The 24,451-nt window shown below is 38.8% G+C and overlaps 3 protein-coding genes across 3 annotated transcripts; all 3 read left to right on the top strand.

Annotated features, from left to right (window-relative positions):
* Positions 1-428: 428 nt before the first annotated feature.
* LOC121386262 lies at positions 429-6,359 on the top strand. Its single transcript, XM_041517105.1, has 2 exons — positions 429-563; positions 5,954-6,359. Exons 1-2 carry the CDS (start codon positions 505-507, stop codon positions 6,219-6,221), a joined length of 327 nt encoding a protein of 108 aa, XP_041373039.1. The 5' UTR covers positions 429-504; the 3' UTR covers positions 6,222-6,359.
* A 6,618-nt stretch (positions 6,360-12,977) lies between these two features.
* LOC121385881 (golgin subfamily A member 6-like protein 22) lies at positions 12,978-16,646 on the top strand (the record flags this gene model as incomplete). The annotated part of the gene is given in 9 exon segments (XM_041516672.1): positions 12,978-13,028; positions 13,143-13,312; positions 13,562-13,664; positions 13,898-14,018; positions 15,339-15,457; positions 15,788-15,912; positions 16,106-16,196; positions 16,315-16,509; positions 16,542-16,646. Coding segments are annotated over 9 exon segments (1,080 nt in total), but the record flags the coding sequence as incomplete, so codon positions are not given.
* Positions 16,647-17,329: 683 nt separating this feature from the next.
* On the top strand, positions 17,330-23,917 carry LOC121386827. The gene is made up of 3 exons (XM_041517841.1): positions 17,330-17,456; positions 20,768-20,922; positions 23,645-23,917. Exons 1-3 carry the CDS (start codon positions 17,412-17,414, stop codon positions 23,901-23,903), a joined length of 459 nt encoding a protein of 152 aa, XP_041373775.1. The 5' UTR covers positions 17,330-17,411; the 3' UTR covers positions 23,904-23,917.
* The last annotated feature ends 534 nt before the right edge of the window (positions 23,918-24,451 follow it).

Raw genomic sequence — 24,451 nt, forward strand, 5'->3', positions numbered from 1 at the left:
AAACCCGCTGCATTTTTCGTTTAGTAGAAAGGGATCTTTTATAAGCACCATCCCACAGATAGGATAGCGCATACCACAGCCTTTGATATACCAGTCATGGCTTCAAAGTTGTTCGACTCACGATCGTGTCCGATTGTCGATCGCTGTATGCTAGGACAATACTATCAACTGTCACGACGAAGTTGGTCAACTAGACGGTTGCGTTGTAATTTATCCCATTCCTAACTTTCGACGGTTGCACTGATATTAATTTAACTAATCGGTCGTAAGAGTTGTATACGACGCGAATCGAGCTGTACGATCGCTCAGACTAGTCATCGGACAGTCGTAGAAGTCGAGAGATCGGAGAGTTGGCTAACTCCGTCGTGACAGTTGGTAGTCTGAGCCTAGCATATCCCTATATAATTATATTTTATGTTTCAGACCGGAAGCAACGCGCATCATGAACGTAACGGTCATATTATTGCCCAAAGAGCCAGAACGTATCTCGGGTCAACATTGTTCATGAAGAGTGAACAGTTCGTGCACAAAGTCTTGACGGACGTTGGTGTAGTGAAAGACATGTTCGTACTTCTAAAATCCTTTGTATATCTAGAATCCTCTGTACTTCAAAATCCTTTGTATATCTAGAATCCTCTGTACTTCTAAAGTCCTTTGTTTATCTAGAATCCTCTGTACTTCAAAATTGTTTGTATATCTAGAATCCTCTGTATTTCTAAATTCCTCTGTACTTCCAGAATCATATGAATATTTAGAATCCTCTGAGCTTCTAAAATCTCGTGTGTACTTGTGACGGAACATGCGCTTAAATTTGTTTCGCCTGTGGCGATTTTAATTGTGTTAGAGGGCCGTGTGCAGTTCATTGCACTTAAGCCCAGATGGGCAACTTGTTACGTAATACTTCTGCGCGACGGTCTTCGATCGGTACGCCTAATACACACCCAGCCAGGTGCGGAGGCCATGTGGCTAGTAGTTACGTAATATCTCCGGTAGTGCTGTTTATGGCCAGGAGATTGCTCGCGGTTGGCGACAGCCAGACTGACGATCAGAGAGAAATATACCGACTCTAGTAGAGGTAGAATATGAGATGATACGTGAGGTACCGCCTTGTACCCCCAGGCAAAATCCTGATTTATAATAAATAGCTAGTGTTTTAGAGATATCGAGGAGAAACATTTGGAAGGCGTCCAGGGGGAACGTTGTCCGTTTGGACTGGTAAATATATTATTTCTGCTCTGTGTATAACCTTGATGTGATTGATGTGACTTTAAATATTTTGATACTGTATTATACCAATATTCTTTAGACAGTGTCTTCGGTCATCTGACGAAGTAAATCGTAGACTTTTTGTTCTAACATTATACGAGTATTTGGTAATATAAAGCTTAGCCAGTCATCCTAGCGGACCTAGGTACACTGTAGGTTATTGTCTTTATTGTGATCGGTACCAGTATTAATTCTGTGTTACAAGGTTACTGAATGAGTAGTTAGGGGTAATTAAAAATTAACCCGTTAGGAATAGAGCTGTAATTCCTTTATTAATTAAGTTTCCCTGGAAGCGTTCCTAAATTATCACACGTTACTGAACGAGTAGTAAGGGTTAATTAAAAATTAACCAGTTAGGAATGGTGTTGTAATTCCTTTATTAATTAACTTCTCCTGGAAGCGTTTCTCAATTATCACACGTGTGGGTGTGGTGTAACGGTGAAGTGATTCGCATATTGTGTAACTAGACACCTAGAGATTAACTAATTAAGTGATCAGTTCTGGGTTGTTATTATTGCTGTTATTAATTAACTACTACGGCTGTACGTTTGTCAGCGTAGGTTAATACAGATTCCAAAGTGTATTGTGTTTTGTTGTGTTTCTAGTGAGCTAAACGTGCTATAATAATATATACTTTATATAAGATCGTATCTCTGAACATACCTAGAGACGAGCCATACTAGGGTTTAACCACCTGTTACAGAGAGATCTAATAGATATACAGTTAGGAGAGATATTTTGATAATCGTGTTTTATTCAGTTACGGGAATTATAGAATCCCCGTGACAGTACTTCTAGAATCCTTTGTATCTCTAGAATTCTCTATTATTAAAATTACATGTGTGTGCTTCTAGAATCATATGTTTGTTTCTGTATAATTCTCTGTACTTCTAAAAGCTAGTCTGTGCGTCTACAATAAATTGTTTGTATTTCTAGAATTCTCTGTGTTTCAAGAATTCTTTGTATCTCTAGAGTCTGTGTACTTAAAACAATTCGTATGCGTGCTTCTAGAATTCTTTGTTTGTACTTGTAGAATCTTTTGTCTGTACTTCCATAATCCTTTGATTATAATTCTAGAATCCCATGTTTTACTTCTAAAACCCTTTGTATGTACTTCTAGAATAATTTGTACTTCTGGAATACCATGCTTGTACTTGCAGAATCCTATATTTGTATTGATGGAATACAATTTTTGTACCTCTGCAATACCCTGTGTGTACTTCTAAAATCCTTTATTTGTAAATCCTTTACTTTGTAATTCTAGAATCCCATATTTGTACTCCTAGACTCGTGTTTACGATTTAAATCCCATGTTTGGACGTCTATGAACTTTTGTTTGTACTTCTAGAATATTTCGTACTTCTAAAATCCTCTTCTTTTTTTAGAATCTGTTCTACTTCTGGAATCTTAAACTTAATATGTATATACTTGTACTTTTAAAACCATTTGTGTTACTTCTAGAATCCTTTATACTTTTAAAATCTCATATTTGTATACTTCTAGAATTCAATGTTTGTAGTTAGAATCCTTTGTTGTATTAGAATACCGTATTCGCTGTCCTAGAATCACTTGTACTGGCGACAAGGCCTATTTCATACGTTACCACATTCAAAATGACATCTCTGTACAAGACAGAATGTAAAGGACGATTTGACACGGTCGTAAGAAACAATAGATGCCAGCTTGAATAGAACGTCAGCTTAAAATGTATAATCCTATAGTCCTTCCCACGGGGAAGGTCTTTTTTCATACTATGGAATTTACTACAAATTATTTATTTTTGAGCCCATTTTTTTTCTAAATTGTACACAAAAATGGTAATTTTGTTTTTGTTTTGTTATTTCCAAAAACACTTTTACTTTTCTTCTTATGTCAAACCAAACTAAAATTAACTACATAAAAATTGTTTATAGGTGGATTGGACGTACTTATAGCCTCTATTAGAAATTAGCGAGAAAAATTAGGCAGAGTTACGTCCCCTAACAGCTTTTCAGTTCCGGCGCGTTCCGGTAACAGCAAGAATGGTCGATGAACACAGTTGTTTGTGAATCTTCAGCTGAGATTTATGCATGTCAGGCCCTAGCATCATAAATGTCCCCACCTGTGCTTTAAAAATAAAGAATGATACAGGTAAAAATTAAGTTGATGAAATTGTGTTTTGTTATAACTGACCATGTGTTAAATATGGGAGATGAATCTAGCGAGCTGTCACCCACCCTTATTGTTTTGGTTTTCTTGCATGGAAACTTTTGATTTTTTTTTCAAAGCTGCAATCTCGCCTATCATAATTTCATTTAAACATACAAACACACCTACAGTTTTAATGAATTGTGTGTGAGAATAACACAGTTGTAGTAGTTACATGTAGAAAATAGAAACATGTTTATAGTGCGTCCCACGGGGAACGCATTTTGTCATATTATGAAATTTACTACAAGTTATTTATTTCTGAGCGGCTTGTTTTCTAAACTACACAAACAAATAGTATAGTTTTGTTATTTCTAAAACACTTTTATTTTTACTTTTACGTCAAACCAAACTGACGGACTATATGTAATATTCCAATCAGAACAGTCCCTTTCCCCACGTGCTATATTATGTTTGTTGTTGTTTTTTCAATGTATTTCCGGGGACGCATGACCCGACCCCTCCCCTAAAAACACCACTAGCCAGTCTAGACTTCCTCTACACAATTTCCTACACACGCGCCTGTTTGACTAAATATTTCGTTTGCTGCAAGGGCGAGGTATTTAACATTTCCGTCATGCATTCAAGGATGCAGATGGCTGTTCATAAACACTTTTATCATCCATTAAAGGCTTTTGTAGGCGATATCGCTAGCACTATAATTTGCGGTATCTCCGCAGGAGATATCACTTCTTATAATCTTGATTGGTCAAATTTTAATGACAAGACAATGTCACTGTGTTTGTTTCGGCGCTAAACCTACCATTAGTGACGTCACGCCACTGCCGTTCTGCTAGTTAACGAGTCTACCGCTGACATTCAACCCATATTACTGACATTGTTTACAACTGTCGCAATTGAAAAGAATGATAATGGATGATAAAAAGAATACCCCCCCCCCCCCCCCCCCCCCCCCCGTGTCTTGTGACATCATAATTTATCAGCACGAGTTGATAAAAGTATGAAATCCGAGGCTTTCCTCTGATTTCATACTTTAATCAACTCGTGCTGATAAATTATGATGTCACAAGACACTCGGGGAGTATCCTCTATTTATAACCCATATAGTTAAAAATATCTTGGTACATATCACAATGATACATCTTACTAGAACGCCAAGTTAGACACTACACGATGACGTCATCGATTGGCGCACTACAACCTTACATGAACGTCAACCAAACAAGTTGAGTGATATAAATTAAAATTTATTATGGATAATAAATAGGATATTAAACTCGCTACCATTTCGTATCATGTTTATATCCCTCGTGAAATAATTTTCATTGTTACTCGCTTTAAGCTCGTAACAACTGACATTATTTCACTTGATACATAAACATGATAACAAATCGAAGCTAGTTTAATATTCTATAATTATTACCCATATGATTAAACGTAGTTTTCAAAGTGTTACATCCCACTAGAACGTCAAATGAGACGTCACACTTCGATGTCAAACGATGACATCATTACCGGAACGTCAGCTAAACAAGATCACAGATATAAGTTAAAATCGATTATGGGTGATAAATATGATATTAAACTCGCTACCAGTTTGTATCATGTTTATGTCCCTCGTGAAATCATTTTCGATGTCACTCGCTAAAGTTCGTGACAATTTAAAATTATTTAACTAGGGACATAAACATGGCACGGGACGTAATCTCGTTTAATATCCTATAATTATTACCCATATGATTAAACGTAGTTTGGTCTCACTACACAGATCACTTCCGGGTGAGAGTTCATTGATCACGGTCCGCTATAGTTCCTAATTGTGACACAAGTTATGGTTCACATATTCACTTCTAGGAAATGGTGAAGAATTAAAACAATATGTATGTGTAATGGTAAGCCTTCTGGCTGTATTTTGCACATGTTATTTTGTAATATTGTGCATCGACCTTTTGGGACATGAGTGTATAGCGTAAGAGACAGCCGGAGTGAATCGGTTAATGAACCACCTGTTCGGACCGGTATTACAGCCAGATGCGGTCATATAGCAAACAACTGAGACGGAAATGTTCTCAATTTTGGAGTGAAAATAAATGCTTATATAATATATGTTCGCAATGATGTATGTTGTTAGTGCCAACGAGAACCTGTTCTATTGGCAATCTTCATTTGAAGTTGGGCAATTTAACATGGGTTTCAATGGCAGATGATATCTGTGTAGTGAGACCTTTGGTTCATATCAAAGTGTCACTAGAACATCATGTGAGAAGTAACACTTCGACGTCAAACGATGACATCATTGGGTACTACATCCTTACCGGAACGCAGCTAAACAAGATCAGTGATATAAGTTAAAATCGATTATGGGTGATAAATATGATATTAAACTCGTTACCATTTCGTATGATGTTTATGTCCCTCGTGAAATGAATTTCAATGTCACTCGCTAAAGCTCGTGACAGTTGAAAATTATTTATCTTAGGACATAAACATGACACGGAATGTAAGCTCGTAATACCCTATATTTATCTTATTATTTCAGCCCATCTTCATTAAAAGAGTGGCTTGACGTGAACACTGTGTCAGATAACTCTTGTTGGCAAGCTAAAGGTAATAACAGTGACGTCACGAAGAACGTCCATATCGGTGACGTAATCGTAACCGGTGCTGACGTCGGCATCGTTGTTGGTTTAAACCCGAAGTACGTGACGTTAGTGGTGGGTCAGATGGTGATGAATTCTGCACTGAGCGGTGACGCCAAGAGAAACATCATTGCCTGGTGTTACCTGTGTCAGCTGAACACAAAATAAACAGTAAACAGCATAGATACATCATTGTCTGGTGTTAACTGTGTCAGCTGAACACAAAATAAACAGAAAAACAGCACAGAAACATCATTGTCTGGTGTTACCTGTGTCAGCTGAACACAAAATAAACAGTAAACAGCCCAGAAACATCATTGTCTGGTGTTACCGTAGCCCGAGTACTCTGACTGTAAGAGAGCTAGACGGACATTTGGACATAAATACACTCTCATTACAGCCAGAGACCAAGCTATGTATTTTTTTTGGCAATTGCCGACAACCAAAAAGGTGTCAAAGATTTCCGCTCTAATACCACAACAATCCTATGTTTGACGTCGAAAACATTTACATCGACCATTTTCGAGTTACTTGATTAAAAAAAAATCAGATATTAATCACTAATACACACACTACAGAAAGAAACCCGACAGCACCCACATTCAGCTAAGCTTCGGCAAACTCCGGACAGCAGAATTCTAAGTTCGCCGACCTATATCGTGACGTTGCGTCACATAATCGCCCACTCAGCCATTCCGTCTCCCAGGGGCCGTCTCAAAACGACTAGTGCCCGACAATCACACAAAAAGTTTGTTTTGTGTAACGACACCACTAGAGCACATTAATTCATTAATCATCGGCTATTGGATGTCAAATATTTGGTAATTTTTATCATAGTGTTAGAGAGGAAACCCGCTACATTTTATCATTAGTAGCAGGTGATGTTTATAGGCCTATGCACTATCCCACAGACAGGATAGCACATACCACGGCCTTTGCATACGACTCGTAGATGAAATACTTTTTTGACCTTGAGAAAATGTGAATGTAATATTGTTTGTGTGTGTGTGTGTGTGTGTGTGTGTGTGTGTACCACTCTCTGTCGCTTTGGTGATTGTCCACAGCCCAGTGGTAAAGCGCTCAATGGATGCGTTGTCGGTCTGTGATCGATCCCCATCGGTGGGTCCATTGCGCTATTTCTCGCTTCACCCAGTGCACCACGACTGGTATATCAAAGGCCGTGGTATGTGCTTGCTAGATCACTTGCTACTAATTATAAAATGTAGCGGATTTCCTCGTCAAACATAGAATTGTTGTGGTATTAGAGCGGAAATCTTTGACAACTTTTTGGTTGTCGGCAATTGCCAAAAAAATACATAGCTTGGTCTCTGACTGTAACGGGAGCGTGTTTATGTCCAAATGTCCGTCTAGCTCTCTTACAGTCAGAGTACTCGGGCTAGTGTTACCTGTGTCAGCTGAACACAAAATAACAGTAAACAGCCCAGAAACATCATTGCCTGGTGTTACCTGTGTCAGCTGAACACAAAATAAACAGTAAACAGCCCAGAGACATCATTGTCTGGTGTTACCTGTGTCAGCTGAACACAAAATAAACAGTAAACAGCCCAGAGACATCATTGTCTGGTATTACCTGTGTCAGCTGAACACAAAATAAACAGTAAACAGCCCAGAGACATCATTGTCTGGTGTTACCTGTGTCAGCTGAACACAAATTAACAGTAAACAGCCCAGAACATCAGTCTGGTGTTACCTGTGTCAGCTGAACACAAAATAACAGTAAACAGCCCAGAACATCATTGTCTGGTATTACCTGTGTCAGCTGAACACAAAATAACAGTAAACAGCCCAGAGACATCATTGTCTGGTGTTATCTGTGTCAGCTGAACACAAAATAACAGTAAACAGCCCAGAACATCATTGTCTGGTGTTACCTGTGTCAGCTGAACACAAAATAACAGTAAACAGCACAGAAACATCATTGTCTGTTATTACCTGTGTCAGCTGAACACAAAATAACAGTAAACAGCCCAGAACATCATTGTCTGGTGTTACCTGTGTCAGCTGAACACAAAATAAACAGTAAACAGCCCAGAGACATTGGTTTCTGCAGGGGCGGAATTTGGCTCAGCCGGTTGAGCGCTCGCCTGTGGTGCTTGCGTCGCAAGATCGAACCACCTCGGTGGATCCGTTCAACTGATTGGGTCTTTTCTCCTTCCTGTCAGTGCACCACAACTAATCAAAGGCCGTGGTATGTGCTTTCCTGTCTATGTGATGGTGCATATAAATGATTCCTTGCTACTAATGAATTTTTTTTAACGGGTTTCCTCTCTAAGACTATGTGTCAAAATGACCAAAAATTTTTGATATTAATAAATCAATGTGGTCTAGTGGTGTCGTTAAAGAAAACAAACTTTAGTTTTACAATTATTATTTTTTAAATGTGACGTCATGCAAGTAACATTACATAGCCACCACATTATAGTCGCAGTTTAAATATTAATTTTAAATGTGACGTCATGCAACTAACATCACATAGCCACCACATTATAGTCGCAGTTTAAATATTAATTTTAAATGTGACGTCATGCAACTAACATCACATAGCCACCACATTATAGTCGCAGTTTAAATATTAATTTTAAAGGCGCAGACCCTAGTTTTAACCCGTAAAAAATGGACACTAAGTTTAGTTAAAGGGACAGAAGTAGTAAGGAGGCCTGTCTGGGGTCATGACCTACTTTCCCGTGATCACGTGACCTTGAGACAATGGGCTTGGTGTAGACAATGGGGCTTGGTGTAGACAATGGGCTTGGTATAGACAATGAACTTTGTGTAGGAAACAATGGCCTTTGTCTAGTAGTGTGCAGGTGTCTGGCCTGGGTAGGAAACAATGGCCTTTGTGTAGGAGACAATGGGCTTGGTATAGACAATGGCCTTTGTGGAGGAAACAATGGCCTTTGTATAGGACGGTGCACGTGTGCCATCCTGGTAAGAAACAATGGCCATGGAGGGAGGAAACAAAGGCGTTGGTGTATACAATGGGTTTGGCATTCGACAATGTGCTAAAGAAATACAAATGAATGAAAATCATCACACACGCATTTTGTCTGGCGACATGAAAGCCTCACTTTAGACCAAACAGTCAGCAAACAGTTACAGTCCTTCCCCACGAGACATATTTTAACGGCTATTATTTTGGGTGCCTAGAATAAAACACTGTGAAAAAACATCCACGTGTATGTCCACTGTGAATACAAAAAAAACAACACAATAGACGTTATACAATGAAGCCAAATCCAACGTCACTTACACCTGGCCTGTACATAGTGTTATTATTAATTGTTGTTGTTAATGGTGCTGTATGTTTTTCTTTTGCTTTTATTTGTTTGCTGACACCAGTTTGTTTGGTAATATGCAATACATTGAATTGAATACACCATGATCGCACACCTGCACCCAGACCATTGTTTCCTACACAAAGGCCATTGTTTTCCTACCGAGACCATACACCTATACCTCCCTATACAAAGGCCTTTGTTCTGAAAGTAGGGGGTGTCCATGCACCTGTTCACCACAGATACCAACATCGCCATTGTCTACACCAAGGCCTTTGTTTTTTTCTATAACCATTGTTTCTTACCGTAATCGCACACCTGCACCTAGCCCATTGTTTACACCAATCCTATTGTTCATACCAAGCCTATTGTCTATGCCAAACCCATTGTATACACCAACGCCTTTGTTTCCTCCATGGCCATTGTTTCTTACCAGGATGGCACACGTGCACCGTCCTATACAAAGGCCATTGTTTCCTCCACAAAGGCCATTGTCTATACCAAGCCCATTGTCTCCTACACAAAGGCCATTGTTTCCTACCCAGGCCAGACACCTGCACACTACTAGACAAAGGCCATTGTTTCCTACACAAAGTTCATTGTCTATACCAAGCCCATTGTCTACACCAAGCCCCATTGTCTACACCAAGCCCATTGTCTCAAGGTCACGTGATCACGGGAAAGTAGGTCATGACCCCAGACAGGCCTCCTTACTACTGACAGACCCTATTAGAGCCGTTTATGATCAATGAAATCAAACTTTACTTATATTTTATTCTTTAGATTATCCATTTCCGTAGAACGGAAGTGCTTCTGGTCATCCTGGTGTTTCTAATACAAAAAAAAAAATACAAAAAAAAAATAATAATAAAAAATTGCATTGATAATATTTTTAAAACCCCACGTTCGTCTGAGAAGTAACGGTTTAATGATTCGAGTTCTAGTCTATTTTTAAGGATATTTCCCGGTTTAACGTCACATACTCTTCTTTCACTCTATTGTAACTTTATCCAAATGAGTTACAGGTTTGTAAATTAACTAAACTTAGTGTCCATTTTATACGCCTTTACTTTACAAACTTGGAATCATTTGGCATGTAACACCCCCCCCCCCCCCCCCCCCCCCCCCCCCCCCCCCCCCCCCCCCCCCCCCCCCCCCCTTTGAATATGATAAAGGCAAACAAACTGGGCTACCAAAGGGAACAAGATCGTGTGGGGAATCGGTGGCATGCTCGCCGGAAAATTGGAAAATAAGATGCATGCATTTTAAAAGAGTACATCAAATGGGCATTTGTACTAGGACATAGTGAAAAGAAATATGTAGATTAAATCCTACGTCGTATGAAATATCAGGGGCGGCACAATATTTTAAAAAGTGGTACGGCTCGAGGTTGTCAGACACTTCTTTGAAATTCAGCTGCGAAGGACATTTACACAGATACAAGGAACATATTCCACAAAAAAGAGGTACAGCCATGGCGTACCTCTTTGAAAAATGGTACAGCTATGGCCGTACTGGCCGTGCCGTCTGCGCCGCCCCTAAATATAGATTAAATTCTAACATCAAACAACAGACTGGAACCGTCAATCACTCGCAACATGCAAAATAATTTCCGGTCCGACGGGACGGTAGACAAAAATATATTCAGGTCCCTGGTGATGTTGACCGCAAATACAGCTCGTTTACAGGCGATATACTGAAGGCGTTTCAGTTTGAACCTGTAGTCACAGCTGCTGAAATAACTGTCCAGGAAGAACCCTCCAGATCCGTTGGCCAGACACCATCAGCAACATCGACTTGTGAGAGAGAACACACCAACTGGCTGCCGGAGTTGAGGTTAGAAGGAGACGATGGGGATAGATTGGTCATACGCTCCGAAAACCAGCATCGAATATCGCCAGGAATGCTCTGACATGGAACCCACAAGGTAGAAGAAAAAGAGGCCGCCCAAAGAACACATGGCGAAGGCACCTCCAGGTGGACACCAAGAAGACGGGATACACCTGGAGGCAGCTTGAAACCAGAGCCCAAGACAGACAACTCTGGGAAACTGTAGTCAACGGCCTATGCTACAGAACGAACGACGGGCATAAGTAAGTGAAAAACAGAAGCAAGAAAAAATATAACGGGAAATGATGAGGTTATAATGAATGAATGAATGAATGAATGAATGAATGTTTAACGACACCCCAGCACGAAAAATACATCGGCTATTGGGTGTCAAACTATGGTAATGCAAATAAATAAAGTGATGATCAACATCAATATAAAAATTCAAGACTTAAACAAAAACAGTGTAAAGAACTGTACAAAAACACAAATATCACAGAATTTTACGGATACTGAATTTTACTCAAAACTTCAATTTTGTGCTGTATTGGCCATTCTCAAAGAGAATGTTACACCCCTGCACCACGGTGAGGTTACAGCACGCGCAGGGGTGATGAGGTTATAAATGCCAGTTCGTCTGAAGAAAACGTGTGTTGAAGATAATGGAAGTGTGCGTTTGTTATCAGAAAATCTAGTGATACCAAACCATATTGACCAAAGTCTTTGACTGGCTGTGACCGAATCTGACATCACAGAACTAAAGCGCCGCTAACTCGCTAGGCTAACCACGACACCACCGAGGCCGGTTATAAGACTATCATACCTATAACGCGAAGGGGCGGGATTTAGCTCAGTCGGTTGAGTGCTCGCTTGAGGTGCTTGCATCGCAGGATCGAACCACAACGGTGGATCCATTCAGCTGATTGATTTTTTCTTGTTCCAACCAGTGCACCACAACTGGTATATCAAAGGCTGTGGTATGTGCTATCCTGTCTGTGGGATAGTACATATAAAAGATCCCTTGCTGCATTAGGAAAATGTAGCGGTTTTCTCAGATGACTACGTGTCAGAATTACCAAATGTTTGACATTCAATAGCCGATGATTAATTAATCAATGTGCTCCAGTGGTGTCGTTAAACAAAACAAACTTTACCACAACGCGAAACAAACATATATACCAACCTATCGTTGGTAATTGCATTTGAAAATGGCAACAGCTACTTCATATTGATGTTTAGTTGCAAAAACAGGAAGGGGCCGATATTATTAAATACATTTTAGTAAACAGAGGTGAATATAATACATTCAGCTGGTATGGACCACACAAACGTACTCTGGGGCGGATCTACAATTATTTGAGGGTGGGGGTGGGGTAACATCCATGTAGTATATAGTTTGATATCGTTGATAAAGAAGATCCTTTACTTTATACAGAAGCGACATTAATTATTTTATTTTAAAAAAAAACAAAAACCCGGTGTTTTCTGTTAAAAAAAAAAAAAGTATGAATATTCATGTCCATGGCTGAAATGTATGTTTTTGCGATTTATATTTTATTTGTATATACACTGTATGTTTTCAAATGCTAATATAAACCCATAGATATACGCGTTGTTTGTTTGTTTTTTGTTGTTGTTGTTTTTTGTTGTTTTTTGACACATTTTAATATGTTGTCATTATTTATTTATATATTTTGTGTTTAAAATATACCTTCTATGCCGCTGAATTACGACTAAGAGTAAATAAAGTAAAGTAAGAAGGGATACAATGTAATGGGATAAGAAGGAAAACAAGGAGATGGAGGAGAAGAAGAAGAAGAAGAAGCAGGAGGTGGAGGATGAGAAGGCTGTGGAGGAGGAGAGAAAGAAGAAGAAGAAGAATTTTTTTGTTTTTTGACATGAGGAGAAAAAAGAAGACGGCTGAGAATGAGGAGGAGGAGAAGAAAATGAAAAAGGGGAGGAAAAAGAAGAAGGAAAAGGAAAAAAGAAGGAGAACGAGAAGAAGAAGGAACAGAAGGAGGAGAAGAAGAAAAAGAAGAAGGAACAGAAGGAGAAAATAAGAAGAAAAAGGAGGAGAAGGAGGAGAAAGAGGAGAAACGAAGAAGGAGAAGGAACAGAAGGAGAAAAGAAGAAGAAAAAGGAGGAGAAGAAGGAGGAGAAAGAGGAGAAACGAAGAAGGAGAAAGAACAGAAGGAGAAGGAACAGGAGAAGGAGAAGGAAGGAGAAGGAATAGAAGGAGAAGTAAGGAGAAGGAGAAGGAACAGAAGTAGAAAGAACAGAAGGAGAAGGAGAAGGAACAGAAGGAGAAGGAACAGAAGGAGAAGGAGAAGGAAGGAGACGGAACAGAAGTAGAAGGAACAGAAGTAGAAGGAACAGAAGTAGAAGGAACAGAAGGAGAAGGAGAAGGAAGGAGACGGAACAGAAGTAGAAGGAACAGAAGGAGAAGGAACAGAAGAAGAAGGAGAAGGAAGGAGAAGGAACCCAAGTAGAAGGAACAGAAGGAGAAGGAACAGAAGGAGAAGGAAAAGGAAGGAGAAGGAACAGAAGGAGAAGAAGGAACAGAAGGAGAAGGAAGGAGAAGGAGAAGAAAGGAGAAGGAGAAGGAACAGAAGGAGAAGGAGACGGAAGGAGAAGGAACAGAAGTAGAAGGAACAGAAGGAGAAGGAAGGAGAAGGAGAAGGAGAAGGAACAGAAGGAGTAGGAACAGAAATAGAAGGAACAGAAGTAGAAGGAGAAGGAAGGAGAAGGAACAGAAGGAGAAGGAAAAGGAAGGAGAAGGAACAGAAGGAGAAGAAGGAACAGAAGGAGAAGGAATGAGAAGGAGAAGAAAAGAGAAGGAGAAGGAACAGAAGGAGAAGGAGAAGGAAGGAGAAGGAACAGAAGTAGAAGGAACAGAAGGAGAAGGAAGGAGAAGGAGAAGGAACAGAAGGAGAAGGAACAGAAGGAGAAGGAGAAGGAAGGAGAAGGAGAAGGGACAGAAGTAGAAGGAACAGAAGGAGAAGGAGAAGGAAGTAGAAGGAACAGAAGTAGAAGGAACAGAAGGAAGGAAGGAGAAGGAAGGAGAAGGAACAGAAGGAAGGAAGAAGGAGAAGGAGAAGGAACAGAAGGAGAAGGAACAGAAGTAGAAGGAGAAGGAAGAAGAAGGAACAGAAGTAGAAGGAACAGAAGGAGAAGGAAGGAGAAGGAGAAGGAACAGAAGGAGAAGGAGAAGGAGAAGGAACAGAAGGAGAAGGAAGGAGAAGGAGAAGAAAGGAGAAGGAGAAGGAACAGAAGGAGAAGGAGACGGAAGGAGAAGGAACAGAAGTAGAAGGAACAGAAGGAGAAGGAACAGAAGGAGAAGGAAGGAGAAGGAGAAGGAACAGAAGGAGAAGGAACAGAAGGAAAAAGAGAAGAGAGGAAAAGGAAGGAGAAGGAGAAGGAACAGAAGTAGAAGGAACAGAAGGAGAAGGAGAAGGAAGTAGAAGGAACAAAAGTAGAAGGAACAGAAGGAGAAGGAAGGAGAAGGAGAAGGAACAGAAGGAGAAGAAGGAACAGAAGGAGAAGGAAGGAGAAGGAGAAGAAAGGAGAAGGAGAAGGAACAGAAGGAGAAGGAGACGGAAGGAGAAGGAACAGAAGTAGAAGGAACAGAAGGAGAAGGAAGGAGAAGGAGAAGGAGAAGGAACAGAAGGAGTAGGAACAGAAATAGAAGGAACAGAAGTAGAAGGAGAAGGAAGGAGAAGGAAGAGAAGGAGAAGGAGAAGGAGAAGGAACAGAAGGAGAAGGAAGGAGAAGGAGAAGAAAGGAGAAGGAGAAGGAACAGAAGGAGAAGGAGACGGAAGGAGAAGGAACAGAAGTAGAAGGAACAGAAGGAGAAGGAACAGAAGGAGAAGGAAGGAGAAGGAGAAGGAACAGAAGGAGAAGGAACAGAAGTAGAAGGAACAGAAGTAGAAGGAGAAGGAAGGAGAAGGAGAAGGAACAGAAGTAGAAGGAACAGAAGGAGAAGGAGAAGGAAGTAGAAGGAACAAAAGTAGAAGGAACAGAAGGAGAAGGAAGGAGAAGGAGAAGGAACAGAAGGAGAAGGAGAAGGAGAAGGAACAGAAGGAGAAGGAACAGAAGGAGAAGGAAGGAGAAGGAGAAGGAGAAGGAACAGAAGGAGTAGGAACAGAAATAGAAGGAACAGAAGTAGAAGGAGAAGGAAGGAGAAGGAACAGAAGGAGAAGGAAAAGGAAGGAGAAGGAACAGAAGGAGAAGAAGGAACAGAAGGAGAAGGAATGAGAAGGAGAAGAAAAGAGAAGGAGAAGGAACAGAAGGAGAAGGAGAAGGAAGGAGAAGGAACAGAAGTAGAAGGAACAGAAGGAGAAGGAAGGAGAAGGAGAAGGAACAGAAGGAGAAGGAACAGAAGGAGAAGGAGAAGGAAGGAGAAGGAGAAGGGACAGAAGTAGAAGGAACAGAAGGAGAAGGAGAAGGAAGTAGAAGGAACAGAAGTAGAAGGAACAGCAGGAGAAGGAAGGAGACGGAGAAGGAACAGAAGGAGAAGGAGAAGGAGAAGGAACAGAAGGAGAAGGAACAGAAGGAGAAGGAGAAGGAAGGAGAAGGAACAGAAGTAGAAGGAACAGAAGGAGAAGGAAGGAGAAGGAGAAGGAACAGAAGGAGAAGGAGAAGGAGAAGGAACAGAAGGAGAAGGAAGGAGAAGGAGAAGAAAGGAGAAGGAGAAGGAACAGAAGGAGAAGGAGACGGAAGGAGAAGGAACAGAAGTAGAAGGAACAGAAGGAGAAGGAACAGAAGGAGAAGGAAGGAGAAGGAGAAGGAACAGAAGGAGAAGGAACAGAAGTAGAAGGAACAGAAGTAGAAGGAGAAGGAAGGAGAAGGAGAAGGAACAGAAGTAGAAGGAACAGAAGGAGAAGGAGAAGGAAGTAGAAGGAACAAAAGTAGAAGGAACAGAAGGAGAAGGAAGGAGAAGGAGAAGGAACAGAAGGAGAAGGAGAAGGAGAAGGAACAGAAGGAGAAGGAACAGAAGGAGAAGGAAGGAGAAGGAGAAGAAAAGAGAAGGAGAAGGAACAGAAGGAGAAGGAAGGAGAAGGAACAGAAGTAGAAGGAACAGAAGGAGAAGGAAGGAGAAGGAGAAGGAACAGAAGGAGAAGGAACAGAAGGAGAAGGAGAAGGAAGGAGAAGGAGAAGGGACAGAAGTAGAAGGAACAGAAGGAGAAGGAGAAGGAAGTAGAAGGAACAGAAGTAGAAGGAACAGCAGGAGAAGGAAGGAGACGGAGAAGGAACAGAAGGAGAAGGAGAAGGAGAAGGAACAGAAGGAGAAGGAACAGAAGGAGAAGGAGAAGGAAGGAGAAGGAACAGAAGTAGAAGGAACAGAAGGAGAAGGAAGGAGAAGGAGAAGGAACAGAAGGAGAAGGAGAAGGAGAAGGAACAGAAGGAGAAGGAAGGAGAAGGAGAAGAAAGGAGAAGGAGAAGGAACAGAAGGAGAAGGAGACGGAAGGAGAAGGAACAGAAGTAGAAGGAACAGAAGGAGAAGGAACAGAAGGAGAAGGAAGGAGAAGGAGAAGGAACAGAAGGAGAAGGAACAGAAGTAGAAGGAACAGAAGTAGAAGGAGAAGGAAGGAGAAGGAGAAGGAACAGAAGTAGAAGGAACAGAAGGAGAAGGAGAAGGAAGTAGAAGGAACAAAAGTAGAAGGAACAGCAGGAGAAGGAAGGAGAAGGAGAAGGAACAGAAGGAGAAGGAGAAGGAAGTAGAAGGAACAAAAGTAGAAGGAACAGAAGGAGAAGGAAGGAGAAGGAGAAGGAACAGAAGGAGAAGGAGAAGGAGAAGGAACAGAAGGAGAAGGAAGGAGAAGGAGAAGGAACAGAAGGAAAAAATAGGAAGAAAAAGGAGAAGAACAAGCAGAAGGAGATGTAGGAGAATGTAAAAGGAGAATAAAAAAACACAATAAAAAGAACTAGTAGAAGAAACAGACGGAGAAGATATAAATGGGGGCGGGGGGGGGGGGGGTGTTAGGAGAGACTGGTACTTTGTTCCCCGCCAAGCTCCGCGCCTGGTGGTATTAACCACTGTGACCCTGCTTGTGTTTTAAATTAATGGCATAATCGAAAGTCAGTGAAGTCGATATGACGCGTTCAGTACACTGCACAACAACACATGACGCCGTTGCCAGGCTGTCGATACCCCGTCAAGGCCGCTGCGTGGTTTGAGCAATCACGCGCTATTTAAACTTGTCACTTAATCCTTCGATCTTAAACAGACAACATGTCAGCCGCAGTCGCCTTTTTCTTTGGGTACCTATTCACACAGGTATGTAAAACAACTTATACAACTGATTTATATTATATTATATTATATTATATTACACATGTATATAACACATGCATATTATATTATATTACACATGTATATTATATTATATTATAATTTTGTTCTGTTCTATTATTTTCTATTAGTACATCACATTACACACTATATGTTCTATTATATTACGAATGAACGAACGAACGAACGGACGAACGAATGAATGTTTAACAATATCACAGCACAAAAATACACATCGACTGTTGGGTAAGTATATGAAAATAGTATTTATATAATTATGTAAAACCACAGTGTAAGGAGTTGTGGAGAAACGTATAATACAATACATAAATCAAGGTAAGTATATTTTAAAATTTGGTATAGAAATAAAAGTGTTTGAAAAACTTTTAAATTAATTATGCGTGGAATTTAAAAGATTCAAAAAAAATGTTGTTGCCAAATCTACAAGTTCTCGTCGACAGATGATTACACTCCACCAAACTATGGTGCACAGTCAGAGTACACTGACAATATTCACACTGAGGAAGAGAGTCCTTTAAAATAAATGAATGCGTCAAATATGTATGGCCGATGCGGGCACTGCACAAGACTAATAGAATCTATCACCGTTGTGAGGTTTTGTCCCGAGGGTTGGAATTGCCTTATCTCTACCTCACAACGGTGATTGATTCCTTTTCTTGCCCATTTAATTACAGTAACAAAACGTTAATTTTGTAAGCTACGTACGGTACGGTTTGTTTATTGTAGAACGATTCGTAAACATTTCACCTACAAACAATGAAACTCATTTAATCATACGCTGAAAAAACATAGTCCAACTTAAGCAACGACATAAACATGCAACAACTTAACATGTATACGAATCGTTCTACAATAAACAGACCGTAGCTTACAAAATATTTTGTCCCTCGGGATGGAATAGCCTTATCTATACCTCACAACGGTGATAGATTCTATTAATCTAGCACTAGGGTCAGACCGATTTTTCTAGCACCGTGCAAAAGCTGGATAGCCCTGTCCATTGGGCAAGAATACTTCATCCTTCCTGCACTGCCTGTAGGAGGTCTGCCACTCTCTCAGGACTAGCTTCACAGAATGAAGCTTGTTAGTGACCGCAACGTCCCAATCATCTTGCCAAGTCGAAAAGATATATTGATTAATATGGCAAATTCAAAGCAACATCTGCCGTTTTATTGCCTTTAATGCCAACATGGCTGGGTACCCAACAAACTATATCATCTTTATTGGCAATGGATTAAAAGACACTCTTTCGTATCACCATCCCAGTTAAGGGATGCTCCAATTTCATGTGCTGTAAAGCTTGGAGATACGAAATCGAGTCTGTTAAAATAATATTATATTATTACATTACATTACATATCATTACATTTTTTTATAGAGATTATATTATTGATTGAGCGCACTTTTGTGAATTATGTTATACCCGTAGTGAGAGCAAGGGATATAAGACAATTTAATATAAAAAACGAGTGTCATATTTGTTTGTAATATCCTTGCGCAAGTGTGATAAGTTCTTTATTATTTACACGTTAAAATCAGTTAGTTTTAAAAGAAACACATTAAACTTCCAGAGCCACTGTTGTAATGTTGCACCCTAAGGAAATAGTTCCATAAATTAACATAAATTAATACGCCAGTCTAAATCAACAAAAAAGACATGATACTTTACAAAGAAATTTATTAACTAAATCGATAATAAGATTTTTAAAAATGAATTGCTTTCAAATATTTACATTGTCATGTATCATCCGCAAACCATCGAAATGCACGCAGAATAGTTAGGACCTATGTGGATTATAGCCCTAGTACTCTGACTGTAAGAGAGCTAGGCAGACATTTGGACAGTTGTTCCTACATATCACATGTATGTGTATATCATATTTATTTTCTTTCATATCATATAATATATCACATATATAATATATTGTATCGTATCGTATCGTATCCTACATTGTATCACGTCATATAATATCACATCATGTAGTACATTTTATTATTTAACACATTGTTTTATTCTTAAGAACGTTCAACTAAACGTCACCGTATTGAACTATCACTCGATAATAAATTAAAAATCATTAAAAGTTTTTTAATTCCGGTATATAAGCAAACGTTAAAATATCTTAAGTGAAAGATTCTGTATTGGATTATTTTGTTGGGTACATCTTCAATAAGGCCGAATAACAATATGGCACCAGCGGGGAAAACCCGATAGAGTTCAACAAAAGCTTTTGTATCAGGAAGGAAGGAAATGTTTTATATAACGACGTACTCAACACACTTTATTTACCGTTATATGGCGTCGGACATATGGTTGAGGACCACACAGATATTGAGAGAGAAAACCCGCTGTCGCCACTTCATGGGCTACTCTTTAGGGATCTTTTATATGCACCATCCCACAAACAGGGTAGTACATACCACGGCCTTTGATATGCCAGTCGTGGTGCACTGGCTGGAACGACGGGGATCGATCCAAGACCGACCGCGCATCGAGCGGGCGCTTTACCACTGAGCTACGTCTCGCCCCCTCTTTTGTATCAATGCAAACCCCCAGAAAACCGGACACTTCTGAAATGGATGTCCGGTTTAGAGGGATTATGTAATCATCATATTTTATTAAAAATACTAAAATTGATACTATATTTTAATCTTACCTTTATAATGTTTGAAAATAACTATAGATATTTGACACTGATCTTTATACTCATCTTTGTTCAACATCCATACGGTCAATAATTAATTAATTAAAATTAATTAATTAATTAATTAATTCATTCATTCATTCATTCATTCATTCATTCAAATATCACTATCATATATTAGGTTACTAACGTTATTATTATTATTATTATTATGATAATAATAATAATAATTATTATTATTATTATTAGTAGTAGTAGTAGTAGTAGTAGTAGTAGTAGTAATGTCGTCACTGCCATTGTCCTTATCATCATCATCATCATCATCATCATTATTATTGTCATTATCATCATCATCATCATTATTATTATTATTATTATTATTATTATTATTGTTATCGTTATTGTCATCGTTATTGTCATCGTCATATTTATTATCATCATCATCATCATTATTATTAATAATATTATTATTATTATCATCATAATCATCATCATTAATATTATTATTATTAATGTTATTGTTATTGTCATCGTCATCATTATCATCATCTTTATTATCACCATTCATCATAATCATCATCATTATTATTATTATTATTATTATTATTATTATTATCATTGCACGTGCAGTGTGTGTGTGGTGCACACGACGAGTCGCACGAGCACGGGGAGAACACGGAGAAGATTGCCGAGGTCGCTAAGAAGTATTTGGGTTTGAAGAAATTCGCCAGCTGCGAGGAGTTCGTCTTCAACATCCTCAAAATGGCCGGAGCCAAGGTCAAAATGTTCGTAAATATATATATATAGTCAAACAGCAAAAAAAAGTATGCAACAGAGAGCATTGAAAATTTGCATAAAACCATATTGTGATTATGTTTATTGGTTAGCCGACTACTCTGCCGTTCGAGGGAAAGACGTTTGTTTTGTTTGTTTGTTTTGTTTAACGACACCACTAGAGCACATTGATTTATTATTTATTAATTATTAAATACCTCTACACATTGTGTTAATGACAACCTACTAGCATATTGTTTTATTGATACCTCAACACATTGTTTTAATGACAACCTATTAGCGCATTGTTTTATTGATACCTCAACACATTGTTTTAATGACAACCTATTAGCACATTGTTTTATTAATATCTCAACACATTATTTTATTGATACCTTAGCACAGTGTTGTAATAACAACCTATTAGCACATTGTTTTATTGATACCTCAACACATTGTTTTAATGACAACCTATTAGCACATTGTTTTATTGATATCTCAACACATTGTTTTAATGACAACCTATTAGCGCATTGTTTTATTGATATATCAACACATTGTTTTAATGACAACCTATTAGCGCATTGTTTTATTGATACCTCAACACATTGTTTTAATGACAACCTATTAGCACATTGTTTTATTGATATCTCAACACATTGTTTTATTGATACCTTAGCACAGTGTTGTAATAACAACCTACTAGCACATTGTTTTATTGATACCTCAACACATTGTTTTAATGACAACCTATTAGCACATTGTTTTATTGATATCTCAACACATTGTTTTATTGATACCTTAACACATTGTTGTAATAACAACCTACTAGCACATTGTTTTATTGATATCTTAACACATTGTTTTAATGACAACCTACTAGCACATTGTTTTATTGATATCTTAACACATTGTTTTATTGATATCTCAACACATTGTTTTATTGATACCTTAACACATTGTTGTAATAACAACCTACTAGCACATTGTTTTATTGATATCTTAGCACATTGTTGTAATAACAACCTACTAGCACATTGTTTTATTGATATCTTAACACATTGTTTTAATGACAACCTACTAGCACATTGCTTTATTAAATACCTCAGCACATTGTTGTAATGACACCTCAGCACATTGTTTTAATGACAACCTATTAGCACATTGTTTTATTGATACCTCAGCACATTGTTTTATTGATATCTCAACACATTGTTTTATTGATACCTTAGCACATTGTTGTAATAACAACCTATTAGCACATTGTTTTATTGATATCTTAACACATTGTTTTAATGACAACCTACTAGCACATTGCTTTATTAAATACCTCAGCACATTGTTGTAATGACACCTCAGCACATTGTTTTATTGATATCTTAACACATTGTTTTATTGATATCTCAACACATTGTTTTATTGATACCTTAGCACATTGTTGTAATAACAACCTATTAGCACATTGTTTTATTGATATCTTAACACATTGTTGTAATGACACCTCAGCACATTGTTTTATTGACACCCCAGCACACTGGCACATTGTTTTAATGACACCTCAGCACATTGTTTTAATGACACCTCAGCACATTGTTTTATCGACACCCCAGCACACTGGCACATTCTTTTAATGACACCTCAGCACACTGTTTTAATGACACCCCAGCACATTGTTTTATTGACACCCTAGCACACTGGCACATTGTTTTAATGTCACCTCAGCACATTGTTTTAATGACACCTCAGCACATTGTTTTATCGACACCCCAGCACACTGGCACATTCTTTTAATGACACCCCAGCACATTGTTTTAATGACACCCCAGCACATTGTTTTAATGACACCCCAGCACATTGTTTTATTGATATCTTAACACATTGTTTTAATGACAACCTACTAGCACATTGCTTTATTAAATACCTCAGCACATTGTTGTAATGACACCTCAGCACATTGTTGTAATGACACCTCAGCACATTGTTTTATTGATATCTTAACACATTGTTTTATTGATATCTCAACACATTGTTTTATTGATACCTTAGCACATTGTTGTAATAACAACCTATTAGCACATTGTTTTATTGATATCTTAACACATTGTTTTATTGATATCTCAACACATTGTTTTATTGATATCTCAACACATTGTTTTATTGATATCTCAACACATTGTTTTATTGATATCTTAACACATTGTTTTAATGACACCTCAGCACATTGTTTTATCGACACCCCAGCACACTGGCACATTCTTTTAATGACACCTCAGCACATTGTTTTAATGACACCCCAGCACATTGTTTTATCGACACCCCAGCACACTGGCACATTCTTTTAATGACACCTCAGCACATTGTTTTAATGACACCCCAGCACATTGTTTTATTGACACCCCAGCACACTGGCACATTGTTTTAATATCACCCTAGCACATTGTTTTAATGTCACCCTAGCACATTGTTTTAATGTCACCCTAGCACATTGTTTTAATGACACCTCAGCACATTGTTTTATCGACACCCCAGCACACTGGCACATTCTTTTAATGACACCTCAGCACATTGTTTTAATGACACCCCAGCACATTGTTTTAATGATACCTCAGCACAAAAGTAATTGCTGTAAGTCATTATTGTTATCATCATCATCATTATCATCATCATCATCATCTTCATCATCACCATTATGATCATTATTATTATGATAATTTTATTAACATCTTATTATAGGCCATTCTCTGCTAAAAGCTGGGGGACCCTCGACCAGTGGGGGGAGGACCTGTGCTGGAAAAACAGACAAGGTGGAGACGACGTCGCGATCCATGTTGGTGACGTCGTCAGTAACAAACACCGAGTGGGAATCGTCACGAGTCTCAATCCCGGCCGAACAGCCACGGTCGTCCTCGACCAAGTTATGGAAACTTCGCTAGGCTTCCGAAAAAACGAAGAGTTCGTCGTGTGGTGTTACATCTGCGATCTGCACGAATAAAAGTCTCCATCTCATTGATTGGCTGATTCAAGATCTGTTGGGTGGGTGGGAGAGAATGAGAAAGGGGGTGGAGGTAAGGTAAATATCCCCAAAAATTATTTTTTGAGTAATTTGAGAGGTGAATAATTATATCTGAACCAAAATTGTTTTAGATATATAGAGGCGTTGTCTGGATTTACAATATTTCTGAAATAACATTTTGAACATTTTGTGGTCCATCGGGAAAATGCAATACAATTTTTTGTTGTCAGTTAAATGCGTGTTTTTGATGTTATTCAAAAGATTAAATGATATGATTTAGCAACTAGATGTTTTTAATACTTTACAGACAGGATAACACATACCACGACCTTTGATATACCAGTCGTTGTGCACAAGCTGGAACGAGAAATAGCCCAATAGGCCAACCGACGGGGATTGATCCCAAACTACCCGCTCATTAGGCGAGCGCTTTACCACTGGAATACGTTCCGTGGGACCCCCCCCCCCCCCCCCCCCACACACACAACACAACACAACAAACCTCCACAACAAACAAACAAAACAAG

The sequence above is a fragment of the Gigantopelta aegis genome, chromosome 12 (genome assembly GCF_016097555.1).
Source record: "Gigantopelta aegis isolate Gae_Host chromosome 12, Gae_host_genome, whole genome shotgun sequence".
In the NCBI taxonomy this organism is placed as follows: Eukaryota; Metazoa; Mollusca; class Gastropoda; order Neomphalida; family Peltospiridae; genus Gigantopelta; species Gigantopelta aegis.